General features: G+C 42.1%; 1 protein-coding gene across 1 annotated transcript in view; it reads left to right on the top strand.

The window, feature by feature from the left end:
• Positions 1-22964, top strand: part of LOC128703340 (uncharacterized) — a 352588-nt gene that overhangs the window by 211557 nt on the left and 118067 nt on the right. Inside the window, exons 11-13 of the mRNA XM_070085304.1 lie at positions 5957-6058; positions 8611-8837; positions 21189-21378. Of these exons, the coding sequence (XP_069941405.1) occupies positions 5957-6058; positions 8611-8837; positions 21189-21378 (519 nt within the window). The remainder of the gene's footprint in view (positions 1-5956; positions 6059-8610; positions 8838-21188; positions 21379-22964) is intronic.

Below are 22964 nucleotides of genomic sequence, written 5' to 3'. Positions count from 1 at the left end.
AATGTATACAATACACTCAATAACTTGATACATAAGACACATGTGTTATACTTTGTTATCTCCACTGACGAAACCTAACACCTACACAGCAGGCTTTTCAATCGAATACTGAGACGACTTTTATACTGGAGACAGGGTAAGGAGACACTCAGGTGTTGCATATGTCCTCTTCAAACTGTCGATATTGCCCAGAGTTAATATATGTTACTTGTCTGACACAGTAACTCCAGTACAGAGGATGTCTTGGGCATCTCTCATACTAAACACTAAACTTACTTTAGTGACATTAACCGCTTCTACTAGTGGCTCCCACCTGTGATGCCGTCTCCAACTACTGCACCTTTTCCTTAACCTCCACTGTATAAGACTCCACCATCATACCTCTGCTTTAGACAGATCAAGCTTAAGGATCTTCACACCTTTTAATCAACTCTTCAAGACTAAGGATCTAAACACCTTTAAATAAATTCTTCTTGACTAAGAGAATTAATGCCTTAAAATTTCCTCACAACTTATTCCACTGTCTCCAGTATAAAATACGCCTCTTCATTCACTTGAAAAAAAGAAGTCTTCTGCCGAGGAAAAAACGTTTCTTCGGCAAAAGGCACAAAAACATCACGTTAAAACAAACATCGTTAGTCAATACTGTCGTCGAAACGATTTACCAAGTCTTACCTTCAATTCCCGGTCCCCCGCCGCACCTTAATGAGGCTGGACGGGCCAATATTTTTTTTATCTGACCTTGAAGTTCCGTCAGCGTCCTGACTAATTTGCGCCTCGATAATTAGGCCAAACGAGGCCACATTCCCCCCCCCCCCCTTTGCTACTCCCGTCACTCCACCACCGACCTCCCACCCCAGGACACCACCTGCACCTCCACTTCCACCTCCAGTCTGCAAACATGACAGCCTCTTCCTCCACCGCCTCCACTCCGTTTTCATCTCCACCTCCATCACTGGTGCAACATTTTAGAATAGTACAGGAACGTTTCGTCAGCCACTGGCGAGCGAAACTTTTCTGTAATAATGATTCCCAAATGTTGCAGCATATATGCACTCTGATGTGTATATTTCTCAGCGTATATATTTCTCAGTATATATATTTTTCAGTGTATATATTTCTCAGTATATATATTTTTCAGTGTATATATTTCTCAGTGTACATATTTCTCAGTGTATGTATTTCTCAGTGTATATATTTCTCAGTATATATATTTTTCAGTGTATATATTTCTCAGAGTACATATTTCTCAGTGTATGTATTTCACAGTGTATGTATTTCTCAGTGTATATATTTCTCAGTGTATATATTTCTCAGTGTATATATTTCTCAGTGTATATATTTCTCAGCATGTATATTTCTCAGTGTATATATTTCTCAGTGTATATATTTCTCAGTGTATATATTTCTCAGTATATATATTTCTCAGTGTATATATTTCTCAGTGTATATATTTCTCAGTATATATATTTCTCAGTGTATATATTTCTCAGTGTATATATTTCTCAGTGTATATATTTCTCAGTGTATATATTTCTCAGTATATATATTTTTCAGTGTATATATTTCTCAGTGTATATATTTCTCAGTGTATATATTTCTCAGTGTATATATTTCTCAGTGTATATATTTTTCAGTGTATATATTTCTCAGTGTATATATTTCTCAGTGTACATATTTCTCAGTGTATATATTTCTCAGTGTATATATTTCTCAGTGTATATATTTTTCAGTGTATATATTTCTCAGTGTATATATTTCTCAGTGCACATATTTCTCAGTGTATATATTTCTCAGTGTATATATTTCTCAGTGTATATATTTCTCAGTGTATATATTTCTCAGTATATATATTTCTCAGTATATATATTTCTCAGTGTATATATTTCTCAGTATATATATTTCTCAGCATATATATTTCTCAGTGTATATATTTCTCAGTATATATATTTCTCAGTATATATATTTCTCAGTGTATATATTTCTCAGTATATATATTTCTCAGTGTATATATTTCTCAGTGTATATATTTCTCAGTGTATATATTTCTCAACAAATATTTTTGTCTGGTGGTGAGAAGAGTTAATGATCATAGTGCAGTCGATAGGTTTTAAACCCCCAGTAACCAGCCATGTCTTGTTAAAACTCCAGTGTGAGCAAACCGTTTTCTTTAAAAGGAAACTATAGTCCACAAATGACGATGTTTCGCCCAATATTACTAGAAATGTTTAATACTTTGACGATATTTCTGTATTGACTCTGTTAGTAAATGCCTGTAATAAATCGTTTATTTGTGTTTGCAGGGGTCGAGTCACAGCTCCTGGCCCCGCTTCTTCCCTGGTCGCTACTAGAACCACTCACTCCCTGCTCCATGAACTTTATCGTATTTCTTAAAAAAAATTATTTCTCAGTTTACGGAAGGATTCGAACCTGCACACTGTGTGTGTGTGTGTATGTGTGTGTGTGTGTGTGTGTGTGTGTGTGTGTGTGTGTGTGTGTGTGTGTGTGTGTGTGTGTGTGTGTGTGTGTGTGTGTGTGTGTGTGTGTGTGTGCAATTTCAACAATATTAAATTGCTTAAAAAATGTTCTCAAAATGGAAGGGAAGTTATTGCAGGACATCTGGTTAGCGTGTGTTGCTCTACCATCTCTCTCAACATTATGTTGCGTGTGTTGCTCTACCATCTCTCTCAACATTATGTTGCGTGTGTTGCACTGCCATCTCTCTCAACATTATGTTGCGTGTGTTGCTCTACCATCTCTCTCAACATTATGTTGCGTGTGTTGCTCTACCATCTCTCTCAACATTATGTTGCGTGTGTTGCTCTACCATCTCTCTCAACATTATGTTGCGTGTGTTGCTCTACCATCTCTCGCAACATTATGTTGCTTGTGTTGCTCTACCATCTCTCTCAACATTATGTTGCGTGTGTTGCTCTACCATCTCTCGCAACATTATGTTGCTTGTGTTGCTCTACCATCTCTCGCAACATTATGTTGCGTGTGTTGCTCTACCATCTCTCGCAACATTATGTTGCGTGTGTTGCTCTACCATCTCTCGCAACATTATGTTGCGTGTGTTGCTCTACCATCTCTCGCAACATTATGTTGCGTATGTTGCTCTACCATCTCTCGCAACATTATGTTGCGTGTGTTGCTCTACCATCTCTCGCAACATTATGTTGCGTGTGTTGCTCTACCATCTCTCGCAACATTATGTTGCGTGTGTTGCTCTACCATCTCTCGCAACATTATGTTGCGTGTGTTGCTCTACCATCTCTCGCAACATTATGTCGCGTGTGTTGCTCTACCATCTCTCGCAACATTATGTTGCGTGTGTTGCTCTACCATCTCTCGGAACATTATGTTGCGTGTGTTGCTCTACCATCTCTCGGAACATTATGTTGCGTGTGTTGCTCTACCATCTCTCGCAACATTATGTTGCGTGTGTTGCTCTACCATCTCTCTCAACATTATGTTGCGTGTGTTGCTCTACCATCTCTCGCAACATTATGTTGCGTGTGTTGCTCTACCATCTCTCGCAACATTATGTTGCGTGTGTTGCTCTACCATCTCTCTCAACATTATGTTGCGTGTGTTGCTCTACCATCTCTCGCAACATTATGTTGCTTGTGTTGCTCTACCATCTCTCGCAACATTATGTTGCTTGTGTTGCTCTACCATCTCTCGCAACATTAGGTTGCTTGTGTTGCTCTATCATCTCTCGCAACATTATGTTGCGTGTGTTGCTCTACCATCTCTCGCAACATTATGTTGCTTGTGTTGCTCTACCATCTCTCGCAACATTATGTTGCTTGTGTTGCTCTACCATCTCTCTCAACATTATGTTGCGTGTGTTGCTCTACCATCTCTCGCAACATTATGTTGCTTGTGTTGCTCTACCATCTCTCGCAACATTATGTTGCTTGTGTTGCTCTACCATCTCTCTCAACATTATGTTGCGTGTGTTGCTCTACCATCTCTCGCAACATTATGTTGCTTGTGTTGCTCTACCATCTCTCTCAACATTATGTTGCGTGTGTTGCTCTACCATCTCTCTCAACATTATGTTGCGTGTGTTGCTCTACCATCTCTCGCAACATTATGTTGCTTGTGTTGCTCTACCATCTCTCGCAACATTATGTTGCGTGTGTTGCTCTACCATCTCTCGCAACATTATGTTGCGTGTGTTGCTCTACCATCTCTCGCAACATTATGTTGCGTGTGTTGCTCTACCATCTCTCTCAACATTATGTTGCGTGTGTTGCTCTACCATCTCTCGCAACATTATGTTGCTTGTGTTGCTCTACCATCTCTCGCAACATTATGTTGCGTGTGTTGCTCTACCATCTCTCGCAACATTATGTTGCGTGTGTTGCTCTACCATCTCTCGCAACATTATGTTGCTTGTGTTGCTCTACCATCTCTCGCAACATTATGTTGCTTGTGTTGCTCTACCATCTCTCGCAACATTATGTTGCGTGTGTTGCTCTACCATCTCTCGCAACATTATGTTGCGTGTGTTGCTCTACCATCTCTCGCAACATTATGTTGCGTGTGTTGCTCTACCATCTCTCGCAACATTATGTTGCGTATGTTGCTCTACCATCTCTCGCAACATTATGTTGCGTGTGTTGCTCTACCATCTCTCGCAACATTATGTTGCGTGTGTTGCTCTACCATCTCTCGCAACATTATGTTGCGTGTGTTGCTCTACCATCTCTCGCAACATTATGTTGCGTATGTTGCTCTACCATCTCTCGCAACATTATGTTGCGTGTGTTGCTCTACCATCTCTCGCAACATTATGTTGCGTGTGTTGCTCTACCATCTCTCTCAACATTATGTTGCGTGTGTTGCTCTACCATCTCTCGCAACATTATGTTGCTTGTGTTGCTCTACCATCTCTCGCAACATTATGTTGCGTGTGTTGCTCTACCATCTCTCGCAACATTAGGTTGCTTGTGTTGCTCTATCATCTCTCGCAACATTATGTTGCGTGTGTTGCTCTACCATCTCTCGCAACATTATGTTGCTTGTGTTGCTCTACCATCTCTCGCAACATTATGTTGCGTGTGTTGCTCTACCATCTCTCGCAACATTATGTTGCGTGTGTTGCTCTACCATCTCTCGCAACATTATGTTGCTTGTGTTGCTCTACCATCTCTCGCAACATTATGTTGCTTGTGTTGCTCTACCATCTCTCGCAACATTATGTTGCGTGTGTTGCTCTACCATCTCTCGCAACATTATGTTGCGTGTGTTGCTCTACCATCTCTCGCAACATTATGTTGCGTGTGTTGCTCTACCATCTCTCGCAACATTATGTTGCGTGTGTTGCTCTACCATCTCTCGCAACATTATGTTGCGTGTGTTGCTCTACCATCTCTCGCAACATTATGTTGCGTGTGTTGCTCTACCATCTCTCGCAACATTATGTTGCTTGTGTTGCTCTACCATCTCTGGCAACATTATGTTGCGTGTGTTGCTCTACCATCTCTCGCAACATTATGTTACGTGTGTTGCACTGCCATCTCTCTCAACATTATGTTGCGTGTGTTGCTCTACCATCTCTGGCAACATTATGTTGCGTGTGTTGCTCTACCATCTCTCGCAACATTATGTTACGTGTGTTGCACTGCCATCTCTCTCAACATTATGTTACGTGTGTTGCTCTACCATCTCTGGCAACATTATGTTGCGTGTGTTGCTCTACCATCTCTCGCAACATTATGTTACGTGTGTTGCTCTACCATCTCTCGCAACATTATGTTGCGTGTGTTGCTCTACCATCTCTGGCAACATTATGTTACGTGTGTTGCACTGCCATCTCTCTCAACATTATGTTACGTGTGTTGCACTACCATCTCTCGCAACATTATGTTGCGTGTGTTTTTCTACCAATTTATCCTCCTTATTTACTGCTATTACTAAAATATTAATTTTCTGTTTGTTGCAGCGTGGAAGAGCAGGATGGTGGTGGCGGAGGAGACAGGTGTGGGTCTGCAGCTACCCAGGGGCTACAGAGCTGTGCTCACCTCACCATGGGTCACACCAGCAGGTAACTCAGCTGGTGCACTGACTCAGCTGTAGGGAGTAGAGAGGAGGGAACTACATTAGGTCATTTAGTCAGGAGGTTAGTTGTTATCAGTCTAAGTACGTGTGTGTGTGTGTGTTCTCACTTATTTGTAGTTGTAGGGGTCGATTCATAGCTCCTGGCCCCTCCTCTTTTACTTGTTTGTAGCAACGAGAGAAGGCTTATTCCCATTTTGTCCAGTCTTCAATAATTTGTCCATCGTAAAGAAATGAAATTTCCGATTTTAAAAAGTCCTTCCTACCTCCCTTATAAATTCCATTGCTCAACCTCTCTGTTCCAAGGAAAAAAATGATCTCTTCGGATCCACTTTTACCTTAATTTACAACTCTGGCTTCTTGTTATCTCTGCTACAGGTATTATAAAGTGTATATCTATTCTTTTCTGTCCTTTTACGACCATAAATATGGTTATCATGTCTCTTCTTTTCCTCCTATCAGCCAGTGGCGTAACTTTAGTGTTTGCAGCCTCTCCTCACGACTCATTCCTTTTAGCTTTAGTAGCCATTTTGTAGTTCTTTGGACCGTTTAACTACTCAAGTATTTTCTTTCAGAGAAGGACATAACAAACTCTGCAAATTTTGGTCTAGTACACGTTGCAATTAGGTTTTAAACATTTCTCTTTTCATATATAAGAAATCAATTTTATAATTCACCAATGTATCACACAGACTCTCACATTGTGTTTACATGATCCTCCAAGTTCCTCTGGTACTTTCGCTATGTTATCACATAATTAGGCTAGGTAAGGTTTGTCAGGAAACACGACAGGTGTTTCATGACGCGGGTCTTAGCTATACGATGACCAGCAGCTGGAGCTTTTGGTCATCTGACCGAGGCCTTCCACTGGCTTACCCCTCCACCCTTTTAAAAAAAAAAAAATTTGAATATAACCATTAGATACACAGTCTATGTTCTTCATGTGACAGGATTTCGATTTCTCCCTTTTCCATTACAAGGTATTTGTCTATATGAAATTCCACCATCCATCCATCACTTCGTTTTCTCAATCCTACAGGATTCTGTAGGATTGCGTAGTCCTGTGGGCTAGAGCGTCATGTGTTGTCGCTCACCATGAGACGGACCAAAACGACGTGTGTACTCTACCTCCCTCCCTCCTTCCCTCTCTTTTTTTTTTATTCTCCCTCCATCAACATTGTGACTCTAGTCCCTCCCTTCATCTCTCCTTCACCCTTAATATAAAGAATCACTTACAGCTCCCTTCACCTACACCCATTATACCTTCGTGAAGACTTAACTTCACTTCACCTTTCCCTCCACCCGTTACTTTACCTCTCTCTCCACCCATTCCTTCACCTCTCCTTCCACCCGTTCTTTCATCTCTCCCTCCGCTCATTCCTTCACCTCTCCTCCACCTTTCCCTCCACCCATTCCTTCACCTCTCCCTCTTCGTCTACATTGAGATGAACCATTAGCTCTGCCAGGTGGTCGTGGTGGTAGTGGTGGTGATGGTGGTGGTAGCAGAGGTTGTGGTGGTTTTAGCATTGATGGTGGTGGTGACAGCAGTGGTAATGGTGGTGGTAGTGATGGTGGTGGTGATGGTGGTGGTGGTGGTAGCAGCGGTTGTGATGGTGGTAGTGATGGTGGTGGTGATGGTGGTAGCAGTGGTTGTGGTGGTGGTAGTGATGTTGGTGGTGATGGTGGTGGTGGTAGCAGTGGTTGTGGCAGTGATGGTAGGGGTGATGGTGGTGGCGATAATGATAGTGATGGTAGTGGTTGTGGTGGTAGCAGTGGTGGCGGTGGTGATGGTGGTAGCAGTGATGGTGATGGTAGTGATGGTGGTAGTGGTGGTGGTAGCAGTGGTGGTGGCATTGATGGTGGTGGTAATGGTGGTGGTGATAGTAGTGATGGTGATGGTAATGGTGGTGGTGGTAATAGTGGTGGTAGCAGTGGTGGTAGCAGTGGTGGTGGTGATGGTGGTGGCAGTGATGGTGGCAGTGATGGTGGCAGTGGTAGCGGTGGTGATGGTAGTGATGGTGGTGATGGTGGTGGTAGCAGTGGTAATGGCAGTGATAGTGGCAGTGATGGTGGTGATGGTAGTGATGGTGGTGATGGTAGTGATGGTAGTGGTGGTGGAGAATGGCAGAAGCATGATGCTGTGAACCATCAATGGGAGGCCCTAGCCACACTGATACAATATCTACATACATATTACAACTCATCTCAAATATATGGTAAAGCCTCTGTGTCTGCTTATCTATTTGTGGTTATGGGGGTCGAGTCTCGGCTCTTGGTCCCTGCTCTCTGCTGGCCACTACTGAATTTCCCCTCTCCTGGCTGGCTACGTGAGCCCTTGCATACCTGCTCTTAAAACTATCTGAAGATCTATTTTAAACTTCCAGCTGCTCTATCCACCCCATCAAATCCTTTCAGTGTTTTGTATGTCGTAATCATATCACCCTTGATCACTCTGTTCTATTATATCATTTTAGCCTCTCCTCATACTCATTAGCTTTGGGTTTATTCTCATTCTAAACGTTTCCACTCAACCTGACGCAGGTAACAACGCCACTGCGTCAGGTAGAGAGGCCTCTTCGTCAGGAGTGGACATGTGTATGCGACTGGACTACCTGCTGGACGGGCCAGACGCCTTCCTGCTGTCAGCGTGGGTAGTGCAGGAGCAGCAGGAGGCACTACCACCAGCCTCACTCCTCTTCCTCTATGGTCCTCAGGGTAACAGATCTCTCACCACCGCTGTCAACTTCACCGTCAGCTCCCGCTTCAAGGTTGGTCCAGTGTGTGGCCTGGTCCAGTGTTTGGGATCATCCAGCGTTTGGTTGCTTAAAGTTTGTTCATCGTTTGGGTTGGCCCGGTAAGACCGGTGTTTGGGTTACTTCTGGGTGGATTAATTAGTTTTAAAGACTAACACTACACGAGGGTCATTAAAACTACATGTCAACTGCTCACCGCCAGTCAAGAATGCATTAATCCCTATGAAAAAGAGGACTGTAGTAAACTTTTAATGTGTATACACTGAGAGATACACACTGAGAGATATACACCGCTCGCTGTGTGCATCCTGTGTGTTGATGGTCCGGTGTTTGGATAAGTTTGAAGGATTTGTCATCAGGAAGGTTCAGTGTTTGTTGATATCCAAGAGTAAGGGATAAGTTGATAGGTTCAGTGTTTCTCAGTAGTTCAGCATATTGAACCTGAAGGTAGGTTCAGTGTTTGAACCAGGAGGCTTTCAAACAGTGTTTCTGGAAAAGTGTGTTCAGGCAGACGGGAGAGTGTGTTTGTTCAGGCAGACGGGAGAGTGTGTTTGTTCAGGCAGACGGGAGAGTGTGTTTGCTCAGGCAGACAGTAGAGTGAGTTTGTCCAGAATGACGGGAGAATGTGTTTGTTCAGGCAGACAGTAATGTTTGTGTAGGCAAACTGGAGAGCGTGTTTGTTTAAGTTGACAGAAGAGTATTTGTTCAAGCAGACAGGAATGATAGTCCAGCAGACGGGAGAGTATATTTGTTCAGGCAGACGGTAGAGTGCATTAGTGTGGGCAAAAGGGAGAGTGTGTTTGCGTCCAGGCTGTGCTCGGGTAAGTACGGTGTTTGAGTAAGTTCACGCACTCTGACACCCTTGTGGATCTTCGATATTGTTGTGTCTACACTGACACGTTTGCAGCTCTTACTATGTTGTGCAAGAATGGTATTTAATACCGACAAGATGAAATTAAGACACATGTGCAACATCTGGGTGTCTTTATTTTAGACGTTTCGCCATCCAGTGGCTTTATCAATGCAAATTCCAGGACATAACTTGAAGACAGTAGGATTATATACAGAAGATGAGGTAATCAGTCCCTCAACCTTGGAGTAGGTGCAAAAAGCACCGTAGTCGTAGTGCTCTTTGCACCTACTCCAAGACTGAGGGGCTGATTACCTCATCTTCTGTATATAATCCTACTGTCTTCAAGTTATATCCTAGAATTTGTATTGATAAAGCCACTGGATGGCGAAACGTCAACAATAAAGACACCCAGATGTTGCACATGTGTCTTAATTTCAGCTCTTACTATCTCTATACTGTGAGTTTACACTGATCATCTTAGCTCATAAGACTGTCATTCCCATTTGCCCCCTTGGGGCGGGGATGGCAGACCAGAGAGGCCTAGCTTGTGGCTAGGCCTGGGGACAGTTGGTCCCAAAGATGAGGAGGTACTTATGCCTCCTCCCATGGGAGACTTAGGTCTCAGACACTCCCTAAAGAGGGAGCCAAGGCCGGGCCACCACTTGGACAAGGCCCGGGCCGGGAGAATACCGGCTAATCTTTAACTAACTAACTAATCTTTTTAGGAATTCAGTTATCACTGATTGGTGGTTTACAGGTTATTTGCATTCTTAACATCCCTCGTATAGATGATAGACTTGACCCTGCTACATCATCCTCCGAGTTTTGTTCCTCCTGTACGAGACCCACAACAGTAGCCTAGCACACAGGTACAAAAATCAGGGAACAGATGGGGTTTGAATCTATAGTGAGCCATAACACTCACAGGTCAGTGTGTTAATGCATTGGCCTGTGAGTCTTAGGACTCACTTGTTATGGGTTCAAAGCCGCACCCGTTCCCTGGTTTCTTTGCAATTTTGTTATTGCGATTTCATAAGTCACAGGTACCCATTCTCACTGTCAGGTGGGCATGGGCAGCAGGGGTGGGCATGGGCAGCAGGGGTGGGCATGGGCAGCAGGGGTGGGCATGGGTAGTAGGGGTGAGCATGGACAGCAGGGGTGGGCAGGGGGTAGCAGGGGTGTAAGGAAACTTGCCTCACACTGGTCTCCGTGACAGGGATCGAACCCTCGACATGCTGTGCAGATACCTCGACTTTTCAGTTTTTTTCAGTGCCGTCCAGATATTTATTTCAGCTTCAGCTGGGTCGTCCATGAACGCCCCCCTCCCCCCTTCCTGAAGTCAATTTATATTCCTCCCTCAGTCAATCTATTATTTCCGCTCGTTTAATTTTTGTAATTTATTTCAATACATTATTTAGTTTTTTTTCATTATCGAAAAAATACAGAAGTTGATGGCAAGTGGATATTGTGATGCGGTAATTGACTGGATTTTCCAGCAATAGGCTTCACCGGTTCTCTGGAAACACGCTACTGACCGTCTATGATTTCCAGATAGTTCAACCTTTTTTACGAGATTGTTCAGTTCAGTTTTATCAACCTTCAACATAACCAATACCTCCCCCCCTTCCTCCAAAAAAAAAAAAAACAACTGTGATACCTCGTATATTAAACGAGGGAAAGTTCACAATGAAATTTTTCGACCTTTTGTATATATATATATATATATATATTTATATATATATATATATATATATATATATATATATATATATATATATATATATATATATATATATATATATATATATATATATATATATATATATATATATATATATATATATATATATATATTTATATATCTTCTGAGTTTTCGTTATCCTTCCACGGAAATAACGAGCGATAACTGATAAAAAAAATATTTTTTTTAATCAGAGTATCCTAGTGTCTCTTATTCAGAATGAAGATATGTCGCTGACGATCCTTTTCAAATCACTTGTTCTCTCTAGGCTGGAATATTGATGTACATTAGCATCTCCGTTCAAGGCAGGTGAAATTGCAGATCTAGAGAGTGTACAGAGATCCTTTACTGCACGTATAAGTTCTGTCAAGCACCTTAACTACTGGGAACGCTTGGAAGCACTTGACTTGTACTCACTGAAACGCAGGCGAGAGAGATATATCATAATCTACACTTAGAAAATCCTAGAACTAATGGTCCCGAATTTGCACACAGTAAACTATAATCATGTCTAAGACAAAAGAGGTGAGGATGAGGAGAAGGAGGAGGAGGATAAATAGAACGACTTATAATTGGCCATTAAATCGAATGAAGAAAAAAATCATTGAGATACTTCATCATTAGATCTCCAGGCAAGATGTGACGATATTATAATGTTCTGTCACCATCCATCTACCCACACTTCGTTTATCCATTATCACGTTCTCTCCCATGCATCTTCTTCCGTTCCTCTTTCCTCCCTCCCCCTTGCTTCTCTCCCTTTTCATTTTCTCTGTCGCAACAATAGTATACTAAAAGCAAAAGCAACAATATGCTGATCGGAGCAGCGGTAAACTGTTATCAGCAACGGTAAACTGAGTGCATCAACAGACAACTAGACTCAGAAACAGTAAAGGTGACGCAAGAAACAGTAACTAAATACGGTGAACGCCAAACTAACTAAATACCAACGGTGAAAGCCAAACGGGAACTAATACAATACAAACTGTGGAAGCTAAATACAGACGGTGAACGCCAAACAGGAGCTAAATAAAAACGTTGAACGACAAACAGGAGCTAAATACCAACGGTGAACGCCAAACACTAACTCGAAATACCAACTGTGAACGCCAAACAGTTGACAACACCTGGCCACCAGCCTCAGTGTGTTCCACCTCAACTGGAAAACTCCCATTATTTTTTCCTGTGCACCAGAAGAGAGGAGAAAAAAACACATTCAGTGAAGCAGACGTACCGATGACCCGAGAAGATAAACACAACACGTCAAACATACACACAAGAAAAGTGTTATACTGGATTTAGATTCCATTCTGGGTCCCGGACACAAGTTTTATGGGAGTTTTGAGATACGACTTGGATGATATTGTTTGATTTTTTTGGGGGGGAGTGGGAGGGGTTGATGGCTGAGATGAGGTTTGAGGGGGTCGAGTTGCCGTGGGAAGACGTCCTGGGAGACGCAAAGACTGTCTGGTGGTAGTAGTATGAACGTCATGTTCATCCTGGGAGAGGTGAAGATAGCATCCAATTGTAGTCTTTCACTCTCAGAGATTTTGCCTTGTCTGGTCCCGAAGATGGTGCGGCGAGGGAAGGTCTTGGAGTGGTGAGACGTGTGGTGATGATTGTGGTGTGGTGATAGTGATTGTGATGGTGTGATGGTCATTGTGGTGTGGTGATGGTGATTGTGGTGTGGTGATAGTGAGTGTGGTGGTGTGATGGTCATTATCGTGTGGCGATGATTGTGGTGTGGTGATGGTGATTGTGGCGATTGGTGAGTGTGGTGATGCTGATTGTGTTGTGGTTACTGTGGTGTGGTGATGTGGTGCGGTGAAGCTGATTGTGTGATGGTGACTGGTGTGGTGGTGATTTTAGTGGTGATGGTGATTGTGGCGTGGTGATTGTAGTGTAGTGATGGTGATTGTTGTGCGGTGATGGTGAGTGTGATGTGGTGTGATGATTGTGGTATGATGCTGATTGTGGTGTGATGACTGTGGTGGGGTGAGTGTAGTGTTGTTATGGTGATTGTGGTGCGGTGGTGGTGATTGTGATGTGGTGATTGTAGTGTGGTGCAGTTATTGTGGTGCGGTGATTGTGGTGTAGTGATGATTGTGGTGTGGTGATTGTGTAGTGATGATTATGGTATGGTGAGTGTGGTTTGGTGATTGTGGTGTAGTGATGATTGTGGTGTGGTGATGGTGACTGTGGTGTGGTGATGGTGAGTGACGCCTCTCAGAAGAGGTATTCTGAAACACAACGTAATATAAAGAAAATGAAAGCTGCACACTTAAATGTTACTCTCCGACATTGTTGAATTATAAGACGCCGTTACTTAAAGTTTGAAGCTAAACCGCTGAAGATATTGCAGGTTATCTGAGCTGCTCCATGATGCTGGGAACGGGTTCAAATTTAGCCATAACATTAATAGTATACGATACCGACAAGTTGAAGATTTAGACACATGTGCAACAATTGGGTATAGTAATTATGTAGATGTTTCGCTCACCAGTGGCTTTATCAATATTATACAGATACAACAACAAGATATTTTGGACATAGGGTACGGTAACATGTCAAGCGTTCCAAGAATTTATCCCTGGTTACCGTGCACGAGCAGTGGAAATTAGAAGCCGAGTTAAGAGCAAGAGAGTAAAAAAAAATAAAAATTGGAGGAAGAAAACAAAGAAAAAACATTTAGGCAATGTTTACATATCTGTCTTAAATACCTACTGGAAATGTTTATTTCTGGTAGTACACACACACACACACACACACACACACACATACACATACACACACGCACACACACACAGGGATCCTCATTAAGTCACTACGGTAAAAGCACCGTGTTGGAAGGTGGTCGTCCGACCTCCGCTTGTTATTCCAAACTCTAATGAATTCTCACTTGTTAAATCTGGTGGTGTGTCAGTCAGTGGTGCTCACACCTTGCCCACTGTGTTGGTGTGTCAGTCAGGGGTGCTCACACCTTGCCCACTGTGGTGGTGTGTCAGTCAGGGGCGCTCACACATTGCCCACTGTGGTGGTGTGTCAGTCAGGGGTGCTCACACATTGCCCACTGTGGTGGTGTGTCAGTCAGTGGTGCTCACACCTTGCCCACTGTGTTGGTATGTCAGTCAGTGGTGCTCACACCTTGCCCACTGTGTTGGTGTGTCAGTCAGGGGTGCTCACACATTGCCCACTGTGGTGGTGTGTCAGTCAGGGGTGCTCACACCTTGACCACTGTGATGGTGTGTCACTCAGTGGTGCTCACACCTTGACCACTGTGGTGGTATATCAGTCACGGGTGCTCTCTACTGACTTGGTTGCAGTCACCTTGAAAAGGCTTTGAATTATTGCTTGTGTTCGTGATGCACCCAAACTGGCAGCAGTTAGGTTGGTGTGAGTGTAGGCCCACAGCCATGCTGATTCACTCTCAGATTTTTACATCAACCAGTTGAGTTGATGCATAAATCACTGGTTGACGTCGTCCTCTCACTAGCAAACCGAGTACACACATCCTGCTAACCTCTGGTATCAGCTGAATGCCAACTGCGCTGAGTCATCTCACTCTTGCTCTCTTATTTATTAGAATTTTGCTTCTCTATTGCATTTTGATAATATTGTAAATATCGGTGGCGGGAATATAAGGGTACTCAAAAAGTGCTCATGGTGTGGAGGGTTGTTCCTTGTCTGAATCCTTGCTTTACCACCAGGTACATGACGCTCTTAGTGTACCTGTGTTCGTAATGTACCTCCTCTTTCTCTTTAGGGCTTTCAGCCACAGGTATACATATATATATATATATATATATATATATATATATATATATATATATATATATATATATATATATATATATATATATATATATATATATATATATATATATATATATATATATATATATATATATATATATATATATATATATATATATATATATATATATATATATGCAATAAGATCACAGTAAACAGGTGATTTCAGAATATGCAAAACAACCACTCTGAAAGAATAGAGAAATTCCAAGCGCTTTCGTGACTACTCACATTATCAAGGAACTATGAAAGTAAAGCATCCAAGGAAGCTATTTAAAGGGTCTGGTCGGCACCTCACTATCAGATCCCACAACGGTTTAAACACGTGACGCGCGGCGAGCCAACTTGGAAAGGTCCTTGGCACAACTCACCCCACAAACTATTCTACTCAAAAAATAAGAAATTTTAAAGATTATTTGTCCAGTGTATTATTAAATTCTTCCCAAATTCTATTAATTATAAATGGATCTAATTTATATAAACCAAAGGAAATATTCATATTATTGTCAAAACTGCTTTTTATGAAACAAGATTCAATTATATTCCTGTCGACCATGGACTTGCTTGATACTACTTTCTCAACTTTTTGAAAATCAATTGGATGGTTAAAATCTCTTACATGAATAAATAGAGCATTGGAATCTTGTCCAGTTCTAATGCTATATTTATGTTGTTTTAATCTTAGTTCGAGATTTTTACCAGTTTGACCGTAATAAACTTTATCGCAAATTTTACAAGGAATCTTATAGACACATCCATCAGCATTTTGGGGGGAATTCTTTATCAAAAGTTTTTTTACTGTATCGAGATTTTTGAATACAACTTTAATATTAAAAGTCTTAAGAAGAGAAGGCATATCAACCAAGTTTTCATGGTAAGGGAGAACCAACATATTTTTATTTGAATAAGGCTGGTTGTCCCTTTTTGGATTGTAAAAAGTATTTCTGGCAACTTTAAAAGATTTATCAATTACATTTCTTGGGTATTTTAAATCATTACCTATTTCATAAATTTTGGATATTTCCTCATCTATGAACTCAGGACTACAAATTCGTAAAGCTCTCAGAAACATTGATGAGAAAACAGACAGTTTGACTCTATCTTGATGCGAGGAATAATAGTGGACATAGGAACAGTTATTAGTAGGTTTTCTGTAAATTTTAAATTTGAATTCATTATTACCCTTAATAATTAAAACATCTAGAAAAGGCAATGAGTTATTTTCTTCAAACTCAACAGTAAAGTTTATTGAATGGGCTAAGCTATTTAATTTTCCAAGGAAATGGTGTATATCTACATTTTTGGGCATAAGACACAAAATATCATCAACATATCTGAACCATTTAGCTCTATTAGGGAGGATTGTGTTAAGTAACCTTGTTTCAAAAAATTCCATGTATAGGTTACTAAGAACAGGTGAAAGAGGATTTCCCATTGCCATACCAAACTTCTGAGTGTAAAATTTATCATTAAATACAAATTTTGCATCAACAATGCAAAGTTTAATAAGTTTAATGATAGTAGGAACTGGCAATGGTAAATCATAGTTACGAAATCATAGTTTACGAAAGTTCCTGTTGATGATTTATTAAGTTTCTTATCTGAAGAACTCGTTAACTATGATTTACCATTGCCAGTTCCTACTATCATTAAACTTATTAAACTTTGCATTGTTGATGCAAAATTTGTATTTAATGATAAATTTTACACTCAGAAGTTTGGAGTGGCAATGGGAAATCCTCTTTCACCTGTTCTTAGTAACCTATACATGGAATTTTTTGAAACAAGGTTACTTAACACAATCCTCCCTAATAGAGCTAAATGGTTCAGATATGTTGATGATATTTTGTGTCTTATGCCCAAAAATGTAGATATACACCATTTCCTTGGAAAATTAAATAGCTTAGCCCATTCAATAAACTTTACTGTTGAGTTTGAAGAAAATAACTCATTGCCTTTTCTAGATGTTTTAATTATTAAGGGTAATAATGAATTCAAATTTAAAATTTACAGAAAACCTACTAATAACTGTTCCTATGTCCACTATTATTCCTCGCATCAAGATAGAGTCAAACTGTCTGTTTTCTCATCAATGTTTCTGAGAGCTTTACGAATTTGTAGTCCTGAGTTCATAGATGAGGAAATATCCAAAATTTATGAAATAGGTAATGATTTAAAATACCCAAGAAATGTAATTGATAAATCTTTTAAAGTTGCCAGAAATACTTTTTACAATCCAAAAAGGGACAACCAGCCTTATTCAAATAAAAATATGTTGGTTCTCCCTTACCATGAAAACTTGGTTGATATGCCTTCTCTTCTTAAGACTTTTAATATTAAAGTTGTATTCAAAAATCTCGATACAGTAAAAAAACTTTTGATAAAGAATTCCCCCCAAAATGCTGATGGATGTGTCTATAAGATTCCTTGTAAAATTTGCGATAAAGTTTATTACGGTCAAACTGGTAAAAATCTCGAACTAAGATTAAAACAACATAAATATAGCATTAGAACTGGACAAGATTCCAATGCTCTATTTATTCATGTAAGAGATTTTAACCATCCAATTGATTTTCAAAAAGTTGAGAAAGTAGTATCAAGCAAGTCCATGGTCGACAGGAATATAATTGAATCTTGTTTCATAAAAAGCAGTTTTGACAATAATATGAATATTTCCTTTGGTTTATATAAATTAGATCCATTTATAATTAATAGAATTTGGGAAGAATTTAATAATACACTGGACAAATAATCTTTAAAATTTCTTATTTTTTGGGTAGAATAGTTTGTGGGGTGAGTTGTGCCAAGGACCTTTCCAAGTTGGCTCGCCGCGCGTCACGTGTTTAAACCGTTGTGGGATCTGATAGTGAGGTGCCGACCAGACCCTTTAAATAGCTTCCTTGGATGCTTTACTTTCATAGTTCCTTGATAATGTGAGTAGTCACGAAAGCGCTTGGAATTTCTCTATTCTTTCAGAGTGGTTGTTTTGCACACACATATATATATATATATATATATATATATATATATATATATATATATATATATATATATATGTATATATATATATATATATATATATATATACAGTGGACCCCCGGTTAACGAACTTTTTTCATTCCAGTAGTATGTTCAGGTGCCAGTACTGACCGAATTTTTTCCCATAAGGAATATTGTGAAGTAGATTAGTCCATTTCAGACCCCCAAACATACACGTACAAACGCACTTACATAAATACACTTACATAATTGATCGCATTTGGAGGTGATCGTTAAGCGGGGGTCCACTGTATATATATAATTTTAAAGGAGCTTGGTTGGCTTGCATATTTGTTAAGAGTCTTGGTGTGTCATGGTAGCCTTAACAAGGTCGATGCCACTTATTAATTATAAGGGAGTTAGAGACTTCTTCCTAATTTTAAGAAGGTCGATATCCTCGCTGTTCAAGAGATATCGATATTTATCGTTCATTGTAAGAGGCTTATCTCTCACTCTCTCTCTAATATTAGAGATGTTTGATATATATTGCGGGTTAAAGGGAGTACAATACCTCTTAGTTTAGTATCTGTCACTAACTTGGAGGAAGTTCACTACACTTCACTAGTTTTAAGGAGGATTAGTGTCTCTCGTTAATTTTAAGAGTTTCATATATTTTATTAATTTTAAGGGTGTTCCAGAACTTTAGTTCTTACATACTTAAAAAGTTCTCTTTCTCCCTGGGATGACTACTGTGACTACTGTGACTGTGGTGACTACTGTGACTGTGGTGACTACTGTGACTGTGGTGACTACTGTGACTGTGGTGACTACCGTGACTGTGATGACTACTGTGACTGTGGTGACTACTGTGACTGCGGTGACTACTGTGACTGTGATGACTACTGTGACTGTGGTGACTACTGTGACTGTGATGACTACTGTGACTGTGGTGACTACTGTGACTGTGGTGACTACTGTGACTGTGATGACTACTGTGACTGTGGTGACTACTGTGACTGTGTGACTACTGTGACTGTGATGACTACTGTGACTGTGGTGACTACTGTGACTGTGATGACTACTGTGACTGTGGTGACTACTGTGACTGTGATGACTACTGTGACTTTGGTAACTACTGTGACTGTGATGACTACTGTGACTGTGATGACTACTGTGACTGTGGTGACTACTGTGACTGTGGTGACTACTGTGACTGTGATGACTACTGTGACTGTGGTGACTACTGTGACTGTGGTGACTACTGTGACTGTGGTGACTACTGTGACTGTGGTGACTACTGTGACTGTGATGACTACTGTGACTGTGATGACTACTGTGACTGTGGTGACTACTGTGACTGTGGTGACTACTGTGACTGTGATGACTACTGTCACTGTGGTGGCTACTGTGACTACTGTGACTGTGGTGACTACTGTGACTGTGATGACTACTGTGACTGTGGTGACTACTGTGACTGTGGTGACTACTGTGACTGTGGTGACTACTGTGACTGTGGTGACTACTGTGACTGTGGTGACTACTGTCACTGTGGTGGCTACTGTGACTACTGTGACTATGGTGACTACTGTGACTGTGGTGATTATTGTGACTGATGTGACTGTGGTGGCTACTGTGACTACTGTGACTGTGGTGATTATTGTGACTGTTGTGACTGATGTGACTGTGGTGACTGATGTGACTGTGTTGACTACTCTGACTATGGTAACTAATGTGACTGTGGTGATTATTGTGACTGTTGTGACTGATGTGACTGTGGTGACTGATGTGACTGTGGTGACTACTGTGACTGATGTGACTGTGGTGATTACTGTGACTGTGATGACTACTGTGGACTGTGGTGACTACTGTGACTGTGGTGACTACTGTGAATGTGGTGACTACTGTGACTGTGGTGACTACTGTGACTGTGGTGACTGATGTGACTGTGGTGACTACTGTGACTGTGATGACTACTGTGGACTGTGGTGACTACTGTGACTGTGGTGACTACTGTGGACTGTGGTGACTACTGTGACTGTGGTGACTGATGTGACTGTGGTGACTACTGTGACTGTGATGACTACTGTGACTGTGATGACTACTGTGAACTGTGGTGACTGATGTGACTGTGGTGACTGATGTGACTGTGGTGACTGATGTGACTGTGGTGACTACTGTGACTGTGATGACTACTGTGGACTGTGGTGACTGATGTGACTGTGGTGACTACTGTGGACTGTGGTGACTGATGTGACTGTGGTGACTACTGTGACTGTGATGGCTACTGTGGACTGTGGTGACTGATGTGACTGTGGTGACTACTGTGGATTGTGATGACTACTGTGGACTGTGGTGACTGATGTGACTGTGGTGACGGATGTGACTGTGGTGACGGATGTGACTGTGGTGACGGATGTGACTGTGGTGACTACTGTGACTGTGGTGACTACTGTGACTGTGGTGACTGTGGTGACTACTGTGACTGTGATGACTACTGTGACTGTGGTGACTACTGTGACTGTGATGACTGCTGTGGACTGTGGTGACTGATGTGACTGTGGTGACTACTGTGACTTTGGTGATTATTATGACTGTGGTGACTGATGTGTCTGTGGTGACTCTTGTAACTGTGGTGACCTACTGTGACTGTGGTGACTGATGTGACTGTGGTGACTGATGTGACTGTGGTGACTGATGTGACTGTGGTGACTACTGTGACTGTGGTGACTGATGTGACTGTGGTGACTGATGTGACTGTGGTGACTACTGTGACTGTGGTGACTGATGTGACTGGTGACTGATGTGACTGTGGTGACTACTGTGACTGTGGTGACTGATGTGACTTTGGTGACTACTGTGACTGTGGTGACTACTGTGACTGTGGTGACTGATATGACTGTGGTGACTGATGTGACTGTGGTGACTACTGTGACTGTGGTGACTGATATGAATGTGGTGACTGATATGACTGGGGTGACAGGTTGTGGTTCAGTACGAGAGGGGGTACGGTCCCCACTACACTGCTGGGGTGATGGGCGTGCAAGTGGTGCAGGGGGCGTGTGGGCGTGAACTAGACAACCTGACAGCTACCTCCTGCACCTTCAGCCATGACTTCTGTGGCTGGAGCAACACACACAGCGACCACAGGAACTGGCTACTGACGGAGAAAGGTGAGTGTGTGTGTATGTACTCACCTAGTTGAGGTTGCAGGGGTCGAGTCCAAGCCCCTGGCCCCGCCTCTTCACTGGTCGCCACTAGGTCACTCCCCCTGTACCGTAAGCTTTATCATACCTCTGCTTAAAGCTATGTATGGATCCTGCCTCCACTACTTCGCTTCCCAAACTATTCCACTTCCTGACTACTCTGTGGCTGAAGAAATACTTCCTAACATCCCTGTGATTCATCTGTGTCTTCAACTTCCAACTGTGTCCCCTTGTTACTGTGTCCCCTCTCTGGAACATCCTATCTCTGTCCACCTTGTCTATTCCCCGCAGTATCCTGTATGTCGTTATCATGTCTCCCCTGACCCTTCTGTCCTCCAGTGTCGTCAGTCCGATTTCCCTCAACCTTTCCTCCTGTGTGTGTGTGTGTGTGTGTGTGTGTGTGTGTGTGTGTGTGTGTGTGTGTGTGTGTGTGTGTGTGTATGTGTGTGTGTGTGTGTGTGTGTGTGTGTGTGCTACTGCAGAAGGAGGAGGAGAAACAGTAAAAGAAGGAATAGGACGGTTAATATGAGAAAATAGCGATGATGTTGGAGAATGATGAGGGAGAGGAAGATGAGTAGGAGATGGTGATGATAATGGAGGAAGAAGAGGATGGCGTGAAGCGAGGATGTAGAAGGATGTGGTGATGAGGTTTAGTTTTATTGCAGGTTGTCAAGGTGGGTTTAAGGTTTAAGTTGCAACAGTCAACTTAAATATTGATTTGCAATTATTCCCGAGCGAGTTTTTTCTGTGATCGTGGTGATGGTGGTGATGGTGGTGATGGTGGTGGTGATGGTGGTGGTGATGATGGTGGTGATGGTGGTGGTGATGGTGGTGGTGATGGTGGTGATGGTGGTGGTGATGATGGTGATGGTGGTGGTGACGATGGTGGTGATGATGGTGGTGATGGTTGTGGTGATTATGGTGGTGATGGTGGTGGTGATGGTGGTGGTGATGATGGTGGTGATGGTGGTGGTGATGGTGGTGATGGTGGTGATGGTGGTGGTGATGGTGGTGGTGATGATGGTGGTGATGGTGGTGATGGTGGTGGTGATGGTGGTGGTGATGGTGGTGGTGATGGTGGTGGTGATGGTGGTGGTGATGGTTGTGGTGATGGTGGTGGTGATGGTGGTGGTGATGGTTGTGGTGATGGTGGTGGTGATGGTGGTGGTGATGGTGGTGGTGATGGTGGTGGTGATGGTGGTGGTGATGGTGGTGGTGATGATGGTGGTGATGGTGGTGGTGATGATGGTGGTGATGGTGGTGGTGATGGTGGTGGTGATGGTGGTGATGATGGTGGTGGTGATGATGGTGGTGATGGTGGTGGTGATGATGGTGGTGATAGTGGTGGTGGTGATGGTGGTGGTGATGGTGGTGGTGATGGTGGTGGTGATGGTGGTGATGATGATGGTGGTGGTGATGGTGGTGGTGATGGTGGTGGTGATGGTGGTGGTGATGATGGTGGTGATGGTGGTGGTGACGATGGTGGTGATGATGGTGGTGGTGATGGTGGTGGTGATGGTGGTGATGATGGTGGTGGTGATGATGGTGATGGT

The sequence above is a fragment of the Cherax quadricarinatus genome, chromosome 15, assembly GCF_038502225.1.
Source record: "Cherax quadricarinatus isolate ZL_2023a chromosome 15, ASM3850222v1, whole genome shotgun sequence".
Classification (NCBI taxonomy): domain Eukaryota; kingdom Metazoa; phylum Arthropoda; class Malacostraca; order Decapoda; family Parastacidae; genus Cherax; species Cherax quadricarinatus.
The sequence above is the reverse complement of the archived record's forward strand: the minus strand, read 5'-3'. Positions and strand labels throughout refer to the sequence as shown.